The 21408-nt window shown below is 38.4% G+C and overlaps 1 protein-coding gene and 1 long non-coding RNA gene across 7 annotated transcripts in view; one reads left to right on the top strand and one right to left on the bottom strand.

The window, feature by feature from the left end:
- Window positions 1–13134: 13134 nt before the first annotated feature.
- LOC111558658 lies at window positions 13135–16705 on the bottom strand. The gene is made up of 2 exons (XR_002739750.2): window positions 16217–16705; window positions 13135–16037 (listed from the first exon to the last, which is right to left on the bottom strand). It is a non-coding gene; the product is annotated as an uncharacterized LOC111558658 (long non-coding RNA).
- Window positions 15780–21408, top strand: part of GNL3L (G protein nucleolar 3 like) — a 29010-nt gene continuing 23381 nt past the window's right edge. For 4 of the 6 annotated variants that reach the window (XM_004000548.6, XM_006943759.5, XM_006943758.5 and 1 more), the window contains exons 1-2: window positions 15780–15936; window positions 18089–18226. In XM_004000548.6, coding sequence (XP_004000597.1) covers window positions 18208–18226 — 19 coding nt within the window. In that variant the 5' untranslated portion in view covers window positions 15780–15936; window positions 18089–18207. The remainder of the gene's footprint in view (window positions 15937–18088; window positions 18227–21408) is intronic. The other 2 variants (XM_045050620.1, XM_006943757.5) reach the window with 2 other exon arrangements.

Raw genomic sequence — 21408 nt, forward strand, 5'->3', positions numbered from 1 at the left:
ATTTTTGTATCCTTTGGGTAAATACCTAGTAGTACAATTGCTGGACTGTAGGGTAGTTCTATTTTTAATTTTTGGAGGAACCTCCATTCTGTTTTCCAGGGTGGCTGCACCAGTTTGCTTTCCCACCAACAGTGTAAGAAGGTTCCCTTTTCCCTGCATCCCTACCAACATTTGTTGTTTCCCGTGTTGTTCACTTTAGCCATTCTGACAGGTGTGAGGTGTATACCACTTCTTCTTTATGTATTCATCTATTGATAGACACTTAGGGTGCTTCCATATCTTGGCTACTGTATATGATGCTGCGATAAACATAGGGGTGCATATATATTTTTGAATTATTTTTTTCATTTTCTTTGGTTAAATATCCAGTAATGGAATTACTACATCATATGTAGTTGTATTTTAATTTTTTGAGGAAACCCTATACTGTTTTCCACAATGGCTGTACCGATTTACATCCTATCAATAGTGCCCAAGGATTCCTTTTTCTCCACATCCTCTCCAACACTTGTTTTTTTCTTGTCTTTTTGATACTAGCCATTCCGACAGGTATGAGGTGATAACTCATTGTGGTTTTGGTTTGCATTTCCCTAATGATTAGTGATGTTGAGCAGCTTTTCACAGGTATAATACAAGTTCTTTATATATTTTTAATATTAACCCCTTATTGGGTATACCATTTGTAAATGTCTTCTCCCATTCAGTAGGTCTTCTTTTTGTTTTGTTGATGGTTTCCTTTGCTGTACAAAAGCCTTTTATTTTGGTATAGTTTCAATAGTTCCATTTTGCTTTTGTTTCCCTTCCCTTAGGAGACACATCTAGAAAAATGTTGCTAAGGTTGATGTCAGAGAAATTACTGCCTGTGTTCTCTTTTAGGAATGGGTTTCTTTACATTAGCAATACACAAGTAGAAAAAAAGTAATTAAAAATAAGATACCCCAAATTAGTCATTAGGCCAAAATACAAACTTTTCTAAACATCAGAGTAACTACAAAAATACCAAACAAAACAGACTACATAGTAAAATAGATTTTTAAAAATGTTCATTTATTTTGAGAGAGAAAGAGAAAGAGAAAGAAAGTACATGTGTGCACACGTGCACATGAGCAGGAGAGGGGTGGAGAGAAAGAGAGAGAATCCCAAGCAGGCTCTACACTCAATGCAGAGCCAGATGTGGGGCTCGATCTCACGACTGTGAGACCGTGACCCGAGCCAAAATCAAGAGTCAGACGCTTAACTGACTAAGCCACCCAGGTGCCCCTAAAATACTTTAAATATATAAACACATAGCTAAAAAGTTAAATAAAAGTTAAAATAATATGACAATGTTGACACCAAACATCTTTTGTATCAATAAATATAAATGGCCTTAACTTATTTGTTTAAAGAGAAATATTTTTCCATTGGATCACTGAGTAAAATCTAAATGCTGATTCAAGAAAATCGATGAAAACAAATTGATTCAGAAAGGTTAAAAATACAAGAAAAGACAAAGGTATACCAGTTAAATGTAAATAAAGAAAATATAGATTGCGATCTTAGTTATCAGACAAAGTCAGGAACTCAGAACAAAAGGCATTAACTGATTATCAAGGTCATGAAAAACAAGGATAAACTGAAGAAGTGTCACAGATTGGAGATATGATGACTAAATGCAATATGGGATTCTGGGTGGGAGTCTGGAACAGAAAAGAGACATCAGTGAAAAAATTGGTGAAATCAAAATAAAGTCTGGACTTTCGTTAATAGCAATGTAGTAATATTTAGTCTTGACAAATGTAGTCATACAAGATATTAACATGAGGGGCAACTAGGTGAAGAGTATATGCAAACTTTGCACTAACTTTTCAACTGTTTTGTAAATCTAAAATTATTCCAAAATAGAAAGCTTGTTGCAAAAAATGCATTAATTGAGGCAAAAAGGCCACAATTCACAATAGACATATAAAGTTATGACTATTTTTGTACCAAATAACATAGCAGCTTCATAAATCTGAGATGTTAAGGGATACAAGGAAAAATAAATAATAGATTAAAACACACTAAAAACAGGAGAAATTTAACTCACCTTTCTCATTCCAGGACAGATCAAATCATCATCAACAACAAAAAAAAACCAGTAAGAATATAAAAAACCTAAATAACAAAATCAATATTGGGCCAAGAAGAAAATCTTAACAAATTCTAAAAAGTAGAACTAATAACAGTGTTCTCTGATCACACTGGATAAAATTGGAAATCAACATAAAACGGATCTTCCATCTGAATATGTAAAATCTCTTTGTCAAACAACTCTGGGGTCTGAAAGGAAACTCAAACCAAAACTTCTGAATTTTTAGAAAATAATAATGAAAACACTAAATATCAGAATTAATGGATACAGATAAAGCTACTTTGTAGCCTTAAAATATTTGTATTAAAAACAAGGGAAAATATTAAATTAATAAGCATCCAACTCAGAAAGTTATAGAAAGAAAAAATAATAAAGTTAAGGAAAATGGAAGGAAAAAATTAAAAAAGAGATAAGTTCAAATAAAGGAGTTAGAAAAGAGATAACAGTAAAACTAATAAATAAATAGATGGGCTGATTTTGTTAAATAGAAATATATGTCATTAAATAACCTAATCAAGAAGGAGAAAGCACAATATACAAATTAGGAAATGAAAAGTTGGACACAACCATAGTAAGAGGACATTTTAAACATAAGAAACTTCCTTTTCCAACTCTATGCAAATTGTTTTAAATACCTGAAAGAAATGGAAAACATCCTAGGAAAATATAATTTATTTTAATTTGATTCTAAAAGAGAAAAACCCATATAGGTCCATTTTCATGGAAGAAATAGAGAAAGCTATAAAAGAGCTACATTTCCCCAAAGGTTACCAGACCATGATGCTTTCACAGGGGAAGTCTAATACTAAAAAGCAGATAATTTGAATGCTATTTTTATTTTCCTGAGTCTAGATAAAGAAGGAACACTTCCCAATTCTTGTATAAAGTAAGTATAATATTGATACCAAATATCTGACAAAGATTCTACAAGAAAAAGAAAATGATATAGACCAATATTCACTTATGAATGAATGCACTTATGAAAGAATGCAAAATTCTTTTTTTAGCAATGCAAAATTTTAAATAAAATATTAGCAAATAGAATCCATGACTGTTTGGGGTTTATTCCAAGAAAGCAAGAATCATTCACTATTACAAAGTCCATTAATATAATCTAACATATTAAATCTAAGGAAAAAATCATACCATCATTTACAGAGATGCCAAAGAATCATTCAGCAGAATTCAATACCCATTCTTTTTTTAATGTTTGTTTATTTTTGAGAGAGAGAGAGAGAGAGAGAGAGCGCGCGCACGCGCGCGCGAGCCAGCGGGGGAGGGGCAGAGAGAGGGAGACACAGAATGCAAAGCAGGCTCCAGGTTCTGAGCTGTCAGCACAGAGCCCCACGTGGGGCTTGAACTCACAAACCTTGAGATCATGACTGAGCTGAAGTTGGAAGCTTAATTGACTGAGCCACCCAGATGCTCCAACACCCATTCCTTATAAAAATATTCAGTAAGAGAAATATAGGGTTTCTTCCTTGATGTAATTTAATTGTGTGTGTGTGTGCACGTGTATGTGTGTGTACCTCCAAATCCAGCAATTCAGCCTTTCACTTAACCAGGAAACACTAGCAGCATTTATATACTAAAATCAGAAACCAGGTAAGGATACTTTCTCCACTACAAGTTAACATTGTATTGGAGGTAGCAAGCATTGTAATTAAAAAGAGAAATTAGAAGTATAAAATTGGAATTGAGGAGGTAAAGCTATCATTATTTATAGATAAATTTGTATAGCCAGAAAACCCAAACAAATCAATAGAAAACCACTACAAACAAGATAAGGTAGCAGGATATAAAATTAATACATTAAAATCATTTGGTTAGAAGATATATGGAACAGGGGTGCCCGGTTGTAAGTTTCAGGTCCACATTGGGTGTAGAGATTACTTAAAAACAAAATCTTTAAAAAAAATAAGAGGGGCATCTGGGTGGCTCAGTTTGTTAAGCTTTGACTTCAGCTCAGGTCATGATCTCACAGTTTGTGAGTTTGAGCCCCACATTGGGTTCTCTGCTGCCAGCCTGGAGCCCACTTTAGATCCTCTGTTTCCCTCTCTCTGCCCTTCCCCCACTCTCATGTGCTCTCTCTCCCTCTCTCAAAAATAGATAAACATTAAAAACATTAAAAAAAGAAGAAGACAGCATAGTGACAGAAAAGGTAAAATATTGCTTTAGTACGTTGTGGGTGCTATAACAGAATGCCATAGACTGGGTGGTTTACAAACAACAGAAATGTATTTCTCACAGTTCTAGAGGCTGAAAAGCCCAAGATTGAGGCAGACAGATTTGATGTCTGTTTAGAGCTGCTTCCTGGTTCTAGCTGTGTCCACTGGGGCCCCTTTTATAAGGGCACTAATCCCACTCATGAGGTCTCCACCCTCATGACCTAATTGATTTCCAAAAGCCCTACCTCCAAATACCATCACAGTGAGGATTTGGTTTCAACATCTGAATTTTGAGGCACACAAACATTTAGTCTATAGCAAATACCTAGAAACAAACTTAGTAAGAAATGTCCAAAACCTTTATTAGAAAATATTTATAACACTATGAAGGAACAAATGGAAAGGTAATTCATTTTCTTAAACAGGAAGATTCAAAATTATTAAGATGTCAAATTAATTTATGATGTTAGTATAAACATTAAAATACCATTTTTCCTCTTTTCCTGATACTAGACAACTGAATTAAAGTTCAAATGGAAAAATAACAAACAAGCATAGCCAGGATATCTCTGAAAAGGAAGAACAATGATGTGGGACTATTGCCACAATAATGCTCTGTAAAAAGACAAAATGAACATTTATGTATCAAATTTAGAGTCTGTGGGTCATTTGAGAAGTTCTACAATCTGCATCAGGCTCTGTTGATCTCAACTAGGCTAGCTCATGTGTCTGTACAAAGTTTATGGCTTGTCTAGAGATTGCCTACTATAGGATGCCTTGACTGGGAGGACCAGGCTCATTTCTACTTCTCTCACATCCTTCCAAGGCTAGCTTAGGTATGTTCTTGTAGCAGTGGCTCGGGTCCAAGGGAGGAAACAGAATAGGCAAGAACTTTTTCAAGTCTCTTCTTATATCAAGTTTGCGAGTATCCTGTTGGTTAAAGCAAATTATATGGCCACATTCAGAGTCAATATGAAAGGGCACTATCAAAGGATGTGGATACATAGAGACCATGAAAAATTGGGGTCATTAGTGCAATCTACCACCAACAACGACTCAAAATCTAGAATCCATAAAAGAAAACATAGATAAATTTGTTTACATAAAATTAAATAAAACTTCCCTGGAAAAAAATCCATTAGCAAAGTCAAAGTATAACATATTGGGGAAAACCACTGACAAATGATATAATTCACAAGTGTCTAATCTCTCTATTTATATATAATAACATTCTAGAAATCAAGGAAAAGCCAATAATCCAAAAGAAAAATATAGGATACAAATAGACACCTCACAGAAAAAGATATAAAATTTACACTTAAACATATGAAAAGATGCTCAACCTCACTTATAAGAAGAGAAATGTAAATTAAAACTACCATAAGATACCATTTCTTACTTATCACATTGTAAAAAATCTAAGTCTTTAATAATACACTTTGTTGGTGAGGCTGCAGTAAAACTGATAAACTCATACCTAGGTGGTAAAGTGCAAAATGGTATTCCTATGGTGGGAAATTTTGGCAATATCTACCAGTTACAAATATAATTATCGGAATTTACCCTACATAACTATCTGCATATGTATAAAATGTCTATTCATTACGGCACTGTTTGTAATACCAAAGGACTAAATACATTCCAAGCATACATCAGTAGGGGACTGCAGTCATTAAAAAAAAAAAAACTATTGTAAGAATTTGAATTCTCTTTTATTAAGCCACAGGTCAAGCCATGTTCTTAAATCCAAATTAACTAGCAATAAAGATGACTTTTGATCAAGAAAACATTTTTAATAAATAAGTTCTCTCTCTCTTACTATCTCTACTTTTCTCTCTCTTTCTGATATAATGATTTTATAATGACCATTACAGATTTTTAAATAGTTTAAGACCCACAATCTCAGGAACATGTGTCATAGAAAACTTGTATTTTAAAAATTTTAGTTACAGCACTTACAAAATTGGTGAATAAATTAATATTATTTATTTTGATTCTACAATGTTCTTATAAATTACTTCATGTTTAGGAAATTCATGTTATTAAAGCCTTAGAAAATTAGATGGCTACTTTCTTGGCAGTGCTGAATCTGAATGTTTGTGAATAAATCTTTTGTACAAATGAAAAACAAAACAGAGCTACTGTATATACACATAATGTAATACTTTGAATAAGTACTCTATATGCTTCCATACAGTGACTTTCTATGTACAGGAAAGTCTAATGCTCTGATATAGAAAGACCTCCAGGATGTATTATTAGGAGAAATAAGCAACATGTTTAACAGAATATACAGTATGTCACCTTTTGTGTAAGAAACGGGGAGATGGACTAAGATACACTTATGTTTGGGGTGTCTGGGTGGTTTAGTCAGTTAAACATACCACTTCAGCTCAAGTCAGGATCTCGCAGTTTGTGAGTTCAAGTCCCACACTAGGATCTCTGCTGTCAGCGTGGAGCCCATTTTGGATCCTCTGTCTCCCTCTCTCTGCCCCTCCCCCACTCATGTGCACACACATGCACTCTCTCTCTCAAAAATAAACATTAAAAATATAAAAAAAGATACATTTATGCTTGTATCTGCCTAAAGAAATACTGGAAGAATACAAAACTAATTAATAAAACTGGTAACTGTGAATCAAAACAGTGTGGTCAAAAAAATAGGCACATAGATCAATGGAACATAATAGAGAGCCCAGAAATAAACCCATGATTGTATAGTCAATTAATCTATGACAAAAGAAGCAAGAATATATAAAGGGGAAAAGACAGTCTCTTCAACAAATAGTGCTGGGAAAACTGGATGGCTATATGCAAAAGAATAAAATTGGACCATTTTTCTTATACCATACACAAAACAAATTAAAAATGGAATAAAGACCTAAATGTGAGACCTGTAACCATAAAACTCCTAGAAAACAACATAGGCAGTAATTTCTTGGACACCAGCTATAGAAACATTTTTCTAGATAAGTTTCCTCAAGCAAGGGAAACAAAAGTAAATTAAACTATTGGGACTATACCAAAATAAAAAGCTTTTGCATGGCAAAGGAAATCATCAATAAAGTGAAAAGGCGACCTATTGAATGGTAGGAGATATTTGCAAATGATATATCTGATAAGGGGTTAATATCCAAAATATATAAAAACTTACACAATTCCTCTCTCTCCATCTCTCTCTGCCTCTACTCCCCTCAAAATAAATAAATAAACATTTAAGAAATACAGGAGCACTTGTTTGGCTCAGTTGGTTAAGTGTCTGACTCTTAATTTCAGCTCAGGTCATTATCTCGAGGTTTGTGAGATTGAGCCCTGTGTTGGGCTCTGCACAGAGCCTGCTAGGGATCTTCTCTCTCCCCCTCTCTCTGCCCTTCCCCTGCTCTAGATCTCTCTCTCTCTCTCTCAAAAATAAATAAATAAATATTAAAAAAGAACTTACACAACTCAACACCAAGAAAAAAACAATATGATTAAAAAATGGGCAGAGGACCTGAATAGACATTTTCCAAAGAAGACATACAGGTGGCCAACAGACCTATGAAAAGATGCTCAACATCACTAATTATCAGGGCAATGTAAATCAAAACTTCAATGAGATATCACCTCATATCTGTCAGAATGGCTAGTATCAAAGAGACAAGAAAAAACAAGTGTTGGAGAGGAGGATGTGGAGAAAAAGGAATTCTTGTGCACTATTGGTGGGAATGCAAATTGGTGCAACCACTGTGGAAAACAGTATAGAGATTCTTCAAAAAATTAAAAATAGAATTATATGATCCAGTAATTCTACTAGTGGGTATTTACCCAAAGAAAATGAAAACACTAATTCAAAAAGATACCTGTACCCCTATGTTTATTGCAGCATTATTTACAATAGCCAAGATGTGGAAGCAACCCAAGTGTCCATCAATAGATGAATGGAGATATATATTCTCACATCTTTTTTATTTTATTAAAAAATTTTAGGGGCGCCTGGGTGGCACAGTCGGTTAAGCGTCCGACTTCAGCCAGGTCACGATCTCGCGGTCCCTGAGTTCGAGCCCCGCGTCAGGCTCTGGGCTGATGGCTCAGAGCCTGGAGCCTGTTTCCGATTCTGTGTCTCCCTCTCTCTCTGGCCCTCCCCCGTTCATGCTCTGTCTCTCTCTGTCCCAAAAATAAGTAAACATTGAAAAAAAAATTTTAATGTTTATTTTTGAGAGAGAGAGACAGAGTGTGAGTGGGGGAGGGGCAGAGAGAGAGGGAGACACAAAATCTGAAGAAGGCTCCAGGCTCCACGCTGTCAGCACAGGGCCTGAACTCATGAACTGTGGGATCATAACCTGAGTTGAAGTTGTATGCTTAACTGACTCAGTCACCCAGGCACCGCTCACATCTTTTTTCTTTTAATGTTTTCTATTTATTTTTTAAAGAGAGAGAGCATGAGAGGGGAAGGGGCAGAGAGAGAGGGGGCAGAGGATCCAAAGTGGGTTCTGTACTAACAACAGTGAGCCCGATATAGGGCTCCAACTCCTGAACCACGAGATCATGACCCGAGCCAAAGTTGGATGCTCAGCCGACTGAGCTATCCAGGCTCCCCTCACATCTTCTTTATATATATACCACATCTGTGAGTGTTCTGCAAGAGAAGGAAACATTTCTAATAAATTTTAACTTGATAAATGAGTGATGTCTTGCAATATGAGTAGTATGTGATGCAAAATGTCATATGATCACAACTGAGCTAATGGTCCGTCTCTCTTGCGTGTGCTCACTGTGGGGTTGTGGGTGATCATCTCCCATGCTTGGATGCTCAGCTCAGTTTCAGGCCATGGTGTTTGGCAGAAATCAGTGATTTTTCAGAAAGTTGGAAGGTGCCCACAACCGGCACTAGTGTATTTTTGTCACTTCAAAGCACCTATGGACAGTCCTTTGCTTTTCCACATGAGTAAGCTTAGGAATGTTTTGCTTTATTCTAGGTCAGGCTGCCTGCAGATATAGACCCTTTGCTCTGCTGCCTTATTGCCAGTTACATTAAATACAGTATATGAAAAGAATTTATTAATACTGGACTGTAGTCAGCATCCATGTGAGCATATACAATGGCTCCCATGCAGAAAAAGATTTCATTGAGCCAATAGACAGCAGTGATTCCATTAGTGATAGTGAAAGCTGTCTTACGCAATAACTCTCCTCTCTCTTGTCTCTCTCACACCAGCAATTAAGGTTTTCAAAGGTAAGTGCAGGTTAATTTGTTTATTTTTCTTTATATTTTGACGTTTATTTATTTTTGAGACAGAGAGAGACAGAGCGTGAGCAGGGGAGGGGCAGAGAGAGAGGGAGACACAGAATCTGAAACAGGCTCCAGTCTCTGAGCTGTCAGCAAGCACAGAGCCCGACGCAGGGCTTGAACTCACGAACCGTGAGATCATGACCTGAGCCGAAGTCAGACACTTAACCGACGAAGCCACCCAGGCGCCCCTATTTTTCTTTATATTTTGTATTTTCTTTATTATTTTATATTATATTATAGTATTGTAATTATTTTTATATGAATATTTTTGGGTTGTGGAATAAATCATCTGAGTTTCCATTATTTCTTATGGGGAAATTCACCTTGATATACAAGTGCTTTGGATTAAAAGCATGCTTCTGGAAAAAATTATGCTTGCAAACCAAGGTTTTACTGCATAAATACAAGTATATAAAAAATATATATATATATACACAGTATGTATATATATTTGCATGTTACATATATATATATTTGCATGTATATATGTATATATGTACATATATCTCACATCTTCTTTATATATATCTTTATACATATATACATATAACATCTTATTTACACACACACACACACACACACACACACACACACACATAATGGAATACTATGTAGCCATAAAAAGAATGAGATCCTGTCATTTGCAACAACATGGATAGACCTAGAGGGTATAATGCTAAGTGAAATAAGTCATTCAGGGAAATACAAATACTACATTTCACTCACCTGTGGAATTTAAGAAACAAAACAATTGAACAAACAAAAGAGACAAGCAAACAAAAACCCCAGACTCTTAAATACAAAGAACAAACTGGAGGTTGCCAGAGGGAAGGTGGCTGAGAGGAAGGGTGAACTAGATAAAGGGGATTAAGAGTACACTTATCCCAATAAGCACTGAGTAATGTATAGAATTGTTGAATAATTACATTGTACACCTGAAACTAATATAACACTGCATGTTAATTATACTTCAATAAAAAACAAATGAAAAAAAAAAAACCCTGGTAACTGCTGAGGTGTGTATGGTGGCAACCAGGTGGAATGGACAAGAATGACACTTCTTAAAGTATAATTTTTATATGGTTTTGATTTTCAAATTTATGTTTATTATTTATTCAAAAAGAAATAAATTTAAAATATTCACAATAATAGGAAGAATTGCAAAGCAATTTGGAATTAAATTAGTAAAAACACAAAATTCTAAAGAGAAAACTTGAAATTCTTAATAAAGAACCCAGATAGGTGAATTGAACAAATGAGATATTTCATGTTCTTGGATAAGATGAGTTAATATTTTGATGATGTCAACTCCCTCAATTTAATCTATAAATTTAGTGTGATTCCAATAAAAATTCCAGGTGGATTTCTGAAGAGCTTGATAAACACTTTCTAAAAATTATGTGGAGATATAGCTAAGACAATACTAAAAGAAGACTACAATGGAGGTACTTGCCCTATTAGATGTTATGATATATTACAAAATATCAAAAATAAGGTAGTATTAGTAGAAGAACAGAAACAGATTTGTGTGTGTATGTTTCATAATATGTGACAAAGGTGGCACAGCAAATCAGTGAAAAAGTAAGAATTGTTGAAACATGGCTCATTGTGAAGAAAAAATAAAATTGCATCCTTACTTATCACTTCATATGATAGTGGATTCTAGATAGATTAAAACCTAAGGGTGAAAGGTAAAACCATAAAGTTAATGGGAAAAGAAGTAGGAGAATATCTTTGTGATCTGGGAGGAGGGAAATACTTTTTAAATCAAACCCCCAAACCAAAAACCATAGAGCAAAAATTTGATGGATTTGATTATATAACCATTTCTGTTTAAAAAAAAAAGGTTAACATGGACAAAGTTAAAATAGGGAGAGAATATTTGCAGTGTCTGAAACTGATAGGATATTAATAGCTAGACTATATAAGGAACTCTAGCAAATAGATAGGAAACATAGGAATCTCAATGGAAAAAATGGGCCAACTATACAAGCAGACAATTTACAGAAGAGGCATTTAACACACATATAAAGAGATGCTAAAAAATTCATTAGTAATCAGAGAAATGCAAACTAAAAATAAGATATTACTTTATACTTGTTATACTGGCAAAAACTAGATATCTGGAAAATGTCAAGTGTTAGTAAGCATGTAGGGACACAGGAATCCTTGTACATCGATGGTAAAACTGTGGACTGGTGTAGCTCTCTCAGAGAATCATCTAGCAGTATGGATGTTCTTAGTCAAACTAAGTACATGCACACTTTATGATGCAATCATTCTGGTTCTGAGTGTATGTTCTAAAAGAAATTCTCATACAGGCCAATAAGGGGACATGCACAAGAGTGTTCATCACAGTATTATTTGTGGTATCAGGGAGCTGGAGGCAATCTTGCTGTCCATCACTGGGGGAATATTCAAGGAAAATAGGAAGGCACACTGTAGTTAGCATGAGCAAGTAGAGCAATGGATTAGATGTGTACACAGTCATATGGATAGACTTTAAAAACACAAAGCCAAATGAAAAAAATAAGAAACGAGATACCGTTTATATAAAATAAAAATGCACACATAAAGCTTCCTCCATAGTGGCACAACCTGATGTTATGTTCCTCTCGAGGTGATACCATATGAAACAAATGATTATTGCTGGAAATATTTAACCTGAATCTAATCATGTCAAAAGAGCAGATGAATTTAGAATGTGGGACATTCTGCAAGAAACTGCCTGGACTCTTCAAAAACATTAGTGGAATACAAAACACACAAAATATTGGAGTACTATTCTATATTAAAAGAAGTTAAAGCAATACAACAACCAAACATAATGCATAAAATTTGGTTAGATCCTGGGATCAAAAATGATTAGATCTAAAAATATTTTGGCCACAATTTGAAAATTTGAATATAAGTTACCTTTGATGGTATTATTGAATTGTTAAATTTTCTTAAGTATGATAAGGGTATTGTAGTTGAATAGGAGAATGTCCTTATTCTTGTAGATGTTGCCAAAGTATTTAGGGGTGAAGTGTTACATTGCCTGCAACTTTTAAATGGCTCATCAAAAAAGAAAATGTAGGGGCGCCTGGGTGGCGCAGTCGGTTAAGCGTCCGACTTCAGCCAGGTCACGATCTCGCAGTCCGTGAGTTCGAGCCCCGCGTCGGGCTCTGGGCTGATGGCTCAGAGCCTGGAGCCTGTTTCTGATTCTGTGTCTCCCTCTCTCTCTGCCCCTCCCCCGTTCGTGCTCTGTCTCTCTCTGTCCCAAAAATAAATAAACATTGAAAAAAAAATTAAAAAAAAATGTATACATACACATAAAAAGAGAAGTAGAGCAAGTCTGGAAAAATATTAAGGGTATATGGGTTTTCATTGTACTATTCTTTCAAGTGTTCTGAATTTTTAAAATGTGAAACATAAAAATTTGGGGGAATTACATGAACATAAAACAGCAATACATATTTTGCAAGAACACATATAAAGAAAAAATCTGCATAAAATACCATAGAATGGATGCCTACAGGCGGGAAATAAGAGTTTGAAGTAGAGATTAAGGTGAATTAAATAAAAACAAAACAACAAAAACCTCTCCGTAAAGTAGTTCATATTCATTGACTACATAGAAAACACAGAAAAGCACAATAAAGACAACAAAATTCACCAATAATCTCATTTTCTCTGTCAGTAGTTCTCAAAATATGGTACTTGGACAAGCAGCAGCTGCAGATGATTCTCCTCTTCCTCCCCCTCTTTCTTCTTCATCATCATCATCATCACTTGGAAACTTGTTAGAAATTCAAATTCCTGGGCCCTACCAGACTTAGTGAAACAAAACCTGGACGTAGGGCCCAGCAATCAGTGTTCTGACAAGCCCTCCTAGGTTTAACCATCATTAATTTTGTTATAGATACTTGTAGTCTTTCTAAAAAGATTATGTAATATTTCAGGCATACAAATAGGTATAGAGAATAACATAACACACACCCATGTACTTACTACCTGGATAAAATATTGGATAAACAATTGAAATCCTCTGTGTATCTCTCTCTCATTCTGTTCCTTTGTTTTCTTCTCTGGGCCTAATCACAATTCTGCATTTGGTATTTAATTCCCTTGTCTTAAAAATATTGGTTATATATTTATATAATCTATAAATAACACACTGCATTGTTTTATAGATTAAAAAAAAAAAAAACTATATATGGTCACCTGGCTGGCTTAGCCGGTAAAGAAAGCATCTGATTCTTGATCTCTTGCGGTCAAAAGTTTAAGCCCCATGGTGGGTGTAGAGATTACTTAAAAATTTATTTAAAAATCTACATATCCTTCTACAATTTGTATTTTATCTCAGCACTGTGTTTTTGAAATTTATCTGGGTTGAAATATGCATCTCTGTTTCATTTTTTTGCTGCTGTATAGCTGTACCACAATTTATTCATTCTGTTGGTGAACTTTTAGATTGATATTTCTTCTCTATTACAAACAGTTATGCAATGAATTTTCTTGCACATGCCTCCTTGTGCATATGCTTAAGAATTTCTCTAGGACAGGGGCACCTGGGTGGCTCAGTGGGTTAAGCGTCTGACTTTAGCTCAGGTCATGATCTTGTGGTTCATGAGTTTGAGCCCAGAGTAGGGCTCTGTGCTGACAGCTCAGTGCCTGGAGGGTGCTTTGGATTCTGTGTGTGTGTCTCTCTCTGCCCCTCCCCCACTCTCACCTGTCTCTTTCTCTAAGAGTCTAGAGGTTATATACATCATTACCAGTAGAATTCCTGGGTCCTAGGGCCCATCTTTAACTATTCCGGATAACTTGCTAATTGTTTTCCGAAGTAGTAACACCAATTTTCATTCTTATCAAAGATTTCATTGCATTTTCCCCTTATAGTTTGCACATTTGGGACTTTGTTGAAAAAGTGTTTCCCCAGTTGTGGGTGACAAAGATACTCTTCACTATCTTATGTGGAAATAAGTCAGGATCCAGTTTTATTTCTCTGTTTATGGTGAGCCAAATTTCCCAGTGCTATCTACTAAATTGTCCATTTTCCATTGATCTGTGGTGCAGGCCTATAAACTAACCCATTTCACATATATTTGCTGAAGTCTGCCTTGTACCAGTCTTGTGCTGGGTCTTGTTGAGGTCTTGAAGATATATGGCCCCTAGTCTTAGGAAGTGAGACTGCATTTCCATTTGTGTGGAGATGCAGCCATATAAATGATTACAGTATTAAGAGATAAGTGCAGAAAGGTGTTCTGAGTTTCTAACTCAGCTGTGAAAGTTCACAGAAGTGACCAGAGTTAGGTCTTAAACAGGAAGAATTTGCTAATGCAGGGGGAAGGGTCAAGGTGGTGAGGACTGGTTTGGGGTGCAGAGTTTTGTGTGTCTCCAGGGTGAGAGGATAGAAGACACAATGAGTAGTGCATATGTAAGGGGTAGGACTAGACAGAGGGAATCAGTTTCTGCTTGGATACTTTTGAGGTGGAGGAATACACACCCGAGGTACTGGGGGCCTGGCCCCACACCCAAAGTTTAGGTTTGAGGAAAAGAAGGGGCTGCAATTAAATTATCACAAAGAAATCATTGTCAGACTAATATTTACTATTTTTAAGGGGAGACCTCATTCTCCAGCCAGGTCAGGAGCTTCTCAAGATAGTTTCTAAAGAAATCCTTATTTGTACCCACTTCAGAGATATACATTCATTCCTTTCTTCATTTGCCGCTCTGGGGCCAAAGATAAGAAGGGAGGAGGAGGAGGAGAAGAGGGCAAACGGGTGGGAGAGGCTTCCAGTTGTCCAGCTCCTGGGCCTGACCATGCATTTGAACTTCGGCAGAAAGCGCTGGGAGCGGCTGCCTCAGGGTTTGTCTGGGACCCTACAAGCCAGGAAGAAGTTGGGAACGGCTAACCAAGTCACTTTTAGGTGGGGAGCACTCGGCAAGACATGTGACCTAGGCGGCCATTTTCTCACACCCAGCCCGTCGCCATCTTCCTTTGTAGACAAAGGGACTGACCCCCACCCTTGTATGATGCGGTCATGGTGATTGCTTGGTTACTAAAATTCGGGAACACGCATATTTGGGCCCAGGCAGAGGTCATCGGACAAGCTCTTGGCTTACAAGTAGGTTATATGGCCACACTAGTCGACCCGGCCGCTCGGTCCCCCGCCTACCCCTTCTCGGCTTTTTTCTCACCGCACAGGGAAGCTGGGAGGCGGGACCACCGCGCCTGCGGAGTAGGGATGGGCGAGCGCGAGCCGTCAATCCGAAGCAAGGCGGGCGGACCGGCGCCGTAAGGCTGGGATCCGGAAGTCGGAGCCTATCCGCGTTAGCTCAGCCTGCCGACCAACCGTATCGTGGTGCCATTCTCTCCTCTTTGATCCCCGCCGGAAGTGGAGGTAAGAGACGACTCTCCTCTTTTCTCGTTGTGAGCGCTCTCCCAGCCAGCTGCGTGTTAAGGCTCGTGTATTTGAGGTGGAAACAAGAGGCGTCCTCCACTCTGAAATAGAAAGGTAGAGAACCAGCTCTCATCCAGGGTAGAAGGGCCCAGGTGAGGGACAGGGATCGCTCCGCACATGGGCATGTGCCCAAATGCACTCTTGCTGGGTAGAGGGGCACGGCCTCACCCCATCTAGGCAGATGTAGAGCCCTGGACATACTGTGTAGAAAGTCACAGACCTCACTTGTGTGGAGAAGCATCGAGTGCCCTCCTCTCTTCAGGATGGCGAGGCTCCATTCTGCACCCCTTCAGGGTAGACAGGCGTCTCCGTGTGGCGACATCGATCCCACGGTTATAGAGACATACCTCCCTCCCCCAAAAGCTGAGCGACTCGGGCCTTTACCGGCGCTAAGGCACACAGATCCGCCTTGATGCAGCAGTTCCCCTTGGACAGAGGCTTTGGTGTATTACTCCCTCTGCACACATCCACTCCCGCCTACCCTGCTGGACCGCCAGTACAGGGGAGCTCAGAAACGTTTAATATACCGAGGTAGAAGAGCTGGGGGACTTCCCTGCCTAGCTCCCTTGTAACCAGTTGCAGAAGCCCCGCCCCCTCTACTGCAGAGATGTTAGATCACCCCTCCTCAGTGGTTTGAGGCATACCTCTCAGCCCTTAGAGAACACGTAGATCTTCCTCACCTTGGCTAGAGTGAGACCCCATTGTGGAAAATAAGACTTGACTCCTCCCCCCACCCCATAAGGAGGCACTGGTTTACCGAATTTGTAATGGCCCAGCTTCCCAAATGCCCCGCCGCGAAGAGAAACAGACCATAACCCAGGAATGCTGTCAGATCTGCCCCTGGTGCCTGCCTTCCCCCGTCCCCTGGTAGAGGGGCTCAGATTTGAGAGATCATCCCTCTCCTACTCTTCCCTCAAGGATTTAGAATCACCAAATGTAGCAAGGAGAGACCCCCAAGGGAGCAGAGAGGTGCAGCTCCCCCTCCCCGCAGTGTTGAGAGGCAATGACATCACCCATCATCCTACCTTTGATCCAGATGGGCTCCCCCCTTACCCAAGGTGGAGGAGCTCAGATCTCTTTCTCCATCCAGGGTAAAAACACAGACACCCCTGCCTGCCCAAAGTGTAAGGGCTGATCCACTGAACTTATAGCTGTGTCCCTACCCGCCACTCCTGTACGGAGAACTAGAGGTCCTATTCCCTTCAGTGTTAGCACAATGCTGACTTCAACCCATTTAAAAGATAAACACATCGTCCCCCATCCCACCTCCCATGGAAGGGTCTGGAATAGCTCACTACAGGCAAAGTGCAGACCCCATTCATGCAAAGCTGCATGATTCCCCCCCTTCATTACTGTGGCAACTAATGTCACCTTGTAGTGGAAACAGGCACATCATTTTCCCCTCACCCCAGCCCTCCGCAGGGCAAAGAGACCCAGGACTTCTCCCTGACCACTTACAAATATACAGCCCTTCACTTCTCTCCCATGCACCAGAGATGCACACAACCACTGTGCTGGTTTTCCCAGTTGCTCTGCACCCCATAGTAGAACAACAGAAGGTATCTCCTAACCCCCATTCACTAAGGAACTGATCCTAACCCATACATGCAGGTATAGATTCCCCGCCCCCAAGATTTTTCACTGATCTCTTGGCCTCAGTATAACATAAACACAGATTAAAAGTATTGTTCTGAGGTCCCTTTTCCCTAGGGTAGACTTCTGGTATCTCTCTTTCCCCCACTTCCAGGATAGATCAGAACCCTCTACTTGAGAAAAGAGGTACTATTAATATCCTATACAGAAACAGGTCATCCTTGTATACCCTCTCCCCTCAGCATAGAGAAGTTTAGTACTAGGGTATATAATATTACAGGATGGAGGATTGAGGGCCAAGGACCCCATCTGATACATCGAGGCAGTGACTCCACCCAGGAAGAGGCGTTTAGGTATAGCCTCCTTTTGGGTAGTATGATGCTGCCTTCCCTGTGTAGATTCAGCTATACCAGGCCCCAACTCTATTATAGCCCCTTCTGGTTCCTCTAGTTGTTCGGACTTTCTTATCATGTTCTTTAACATTTCATTTTGCCTACAGGGGGCTCAGAAGGGAGCTTGTGGCATTGTGGTTCCCCTCTCTGTCTTCACATTGGTTCTTCCATTCTGACAGGACGAAAGCCTGCAGATTTGAACCTACCTGCTTTCAAGTCAGTCATCATGATGAAACATAGACACAGTGAGTTTCTTTTACTATCCCCTCTCAATGCTAAGCTTTAATGAATATTTGTAGTATTTCATGGCAACTTAAAAAATTACTATCTTTTAAAAATTTTAATTCCAGTAGAGCTAACATTGAGGGTTATATTAGTTTCAGGTGTACAATACAGTGATTTAACAATTCTATATATCACCCAGTGCTTACCAGGACAAGTACACTCCTTAATCCCCATCACCTATTTCACCCATGCCCCCAACCCACCTCCCCTCTGGTAACTATCAGTTTATTCTCTTAGTTAGGAGTCTGTTTCTTTTTTTTTTTAGTGTTTATTTTTGAGAGAGAGACAGAGCAGGGGAGGGGCAGAGAGAGAGGGAGACGGAGGATCTGAAGCAGGCTCTGTGTTGTCAGTGCAGAGCCCAGTGCGGGGCTCAAACTCATGAACTGTGAGATCATGACCTGAGCTGACGTCAGACGTTCAACCAACTGAGCCACCCAGGTGCCCCAAGAGTCTATTTCTTGGTTTGTCTCTTTTTTTTTTTTTTAACTTTGCTTATTTGTTTTGTTTCTGAAATTCTGCATAAGAGTGAAATCATATGGTATTTGTCTTTCTCTGACTTATTTTGCTTAGCATTATACTCTAGTTCCATCCATGTTTTTACAAATGGCAAGATTCCATTCTTTTTTATGGCTGAGGAATATTCCATTGTATATATACATTACATCTTTACCCATTCATCAGTTGATGGACACTTGGGCTGTTTGCACAATTTGGCTAGTGTATTGTAGATAATGCTGCTATAAACATTGGGGTGCAAGTATCCTTTCGAATTAGTGTTTTTGTATTTTTTGGGTAAATACTCTGAAATGTGATTATTGGATCATAGGGTAGTTCTGTTTTTAAAAAATGCTCAGTATGGCATGAGGGGATGAGCAAAATGGGTGAGGGGAGTGAGAGATACAGGCTTTCAGTTATGGAATAAATAAGTCATGGAATTAAAAGGTACAGTATATGGAATATAGTCGGTGGTACTGTAGGACCATTGTATGGTGACAGATGGTGGCTATGCTTGTGTTGAGCATAGCATAATGCATAGACATAGACTTGTTTTGTGGAATCACTATGTTGTACACCTGAAACTAGTGTAACATTATGTGTCAAATATACCAAATTGTTTAGTCTTGTCTTTTATGTATGGTATCATTGTTGTCTTACCAACTTGTTGGAGGTAGTGTTCCCCTTATCCCCCATTCCCATTTTACAGTTGAGGAAACAGGCTCAACAAGGTTAAGTGACTTGATCTGAAGTGAATAGTAGTATATACCAGACAGTGGAGACAAATTGTTGTTCTTTCTGCCTTTGAGACTCTTTTCCTCCCTTTTTCCTCATTCTTCAACTGGATAATCCTTGCTTGTTTTTCAGATTTCAACTTACACATCACTTACTCTAGGAAGCTCTCCCATTAAGCTCCTCCCTTAGTTTCTACCATCTGCACCCACAGGAACTGGAACTATTGACACTGTATGATCGAGTCTGTCTCCTACACTGTGCTGTTAACTTCTCACCCACATTTCGTTTATCTTTGTGTCCCAAGGACCCAGCATGACCAGGCATAGCTGTTTGGTACTTACTGTGTGCTAGGCACTAGAATGTCTCAGTGTGCTAACTCAATTCTTCCTCCTACCACTATTCTTTTATAGCCTAGAGAGAGAAGACAAATGTGATGCATGGACTCTCCCTTATAAGAGGGAAGGCAAGAGCATTAAGGCAGGTTTGGTTCTGTGCTTCCTGCCTTTATCTTGCTGTAGTCCACATAGAAAATGACATTATAGACTGGACAAGAATTATGCAACCCAGTTACCCCATATTCTGTGTGAATGGTGGCCCTGCCTATGTGGGCTTGGTGAAAAAAAATTCAGTACATTTACTTTATATATCACACAAAAATTTCAACAAGAATCAGACTGTGGTTATGTGAATACCAAAAGTAAATAATTTTTTTCAACACAAGAAAAATGAACAAAATTAATTATACTTTTAAGAATATCAAATACCAGGGGCGCCTGGGTGGCTCAGTTGGTTGGGCGTCCGACTTCAGCTCAGGTCACGATCTCGCGGTCCGTGAGTTCGAGCCCCGCGTCGGGCTCTGGGCTGATGGCTCAGAGCCTGGAGCCTGCTTCCAATTCTGTGTCTCCCTCTCTCTCTGCCCCTCCCCTGTTCATGCTCTGTCTCTCTCTGTCTCAAAAATAAATAAACGTTAAAAAAAAATTAAAAAAAAAAAGAATATCAAATACCAGATGATTATAAAATTATTGATACTGATGGAAAAGACAATAATTAGCTGGTTAAATGAAGTGGAGTGTATGCATACAAAAGAACCCTAGCAGTTTAAAAGAAATGAAGTATTATAATAAAAAATAAATGAAGTATTATATGGAAAGATTATATATAGAGAATATTGTATGGAAAAAATATTAGATGAAAAGATCCCCAATATTTATTTGTTAAATGAAAAAAGCAAGTTGTCAATAGGAGGACATACTATGTTATTGTCAGTGGGAGCAAATGGGGGGAAATAAGATTATATATATTTGCATTTGCATTGATAAAGTGGTTTCTTGTTGCAGTGAGGAGAGTGCAGTGGTTAGGGACAAGTGTGGAAGATCTTTCAAAATACACCTTTTTAGTTTGGAACCATATGACTTATTACCTGTTACAGAACAATCATATTGTTCTACCTGAGTGGGAAAAATGGTGAATATTAAACAAAACCTTTACATGTATTCACAAAACACAGACTTTGGTAAATTGCAGCTAAAGTAATGATCATACTAACTGGAATGACTGCAGTGGAAGATAGGGGAGGTGCCTCATGGTGCAGCCACCCTCGCTCTCAGTCATACCTTGGACCCAAATGGTAATGATAATGATTAAATCTGGGGAGGTTATTGAGGAGCCCTACAAGGAGTGGTTAAATCCAATTTTAATTGTACATTTTTGAATGGTTATTAAAAAGGAGGATGTGTTTTGTCATTTAAAAGATTTATAGCTGCCAGGGCACCTGGGTGGCTCAGTCAGTTGAGTGTCTGACTTTGGCTAAGGTCATGAGCTCACAGCTCGTAAGTTTGAGCCCCGTGTTGGCCTCTGTGCTGACAGCTCAGAGCCTGGAGCCTGCTTCGGATTCTGTGTCTCCCTCTCTCTC

Source organism: Felis catus, chromosome X (assembly GCF_018350175.1).
Source record: "Felis catus isolate Fca126 chromosome X, F.catus_Fca126_mat1.0, whole genome shotgun sequence".
In the NCBI taxonomy this organism is placed as follows: Eukaryota; Metazoa; Chordata; class Mammalia; order Carnivora; family Felidae; genus Felis; species Felis catus.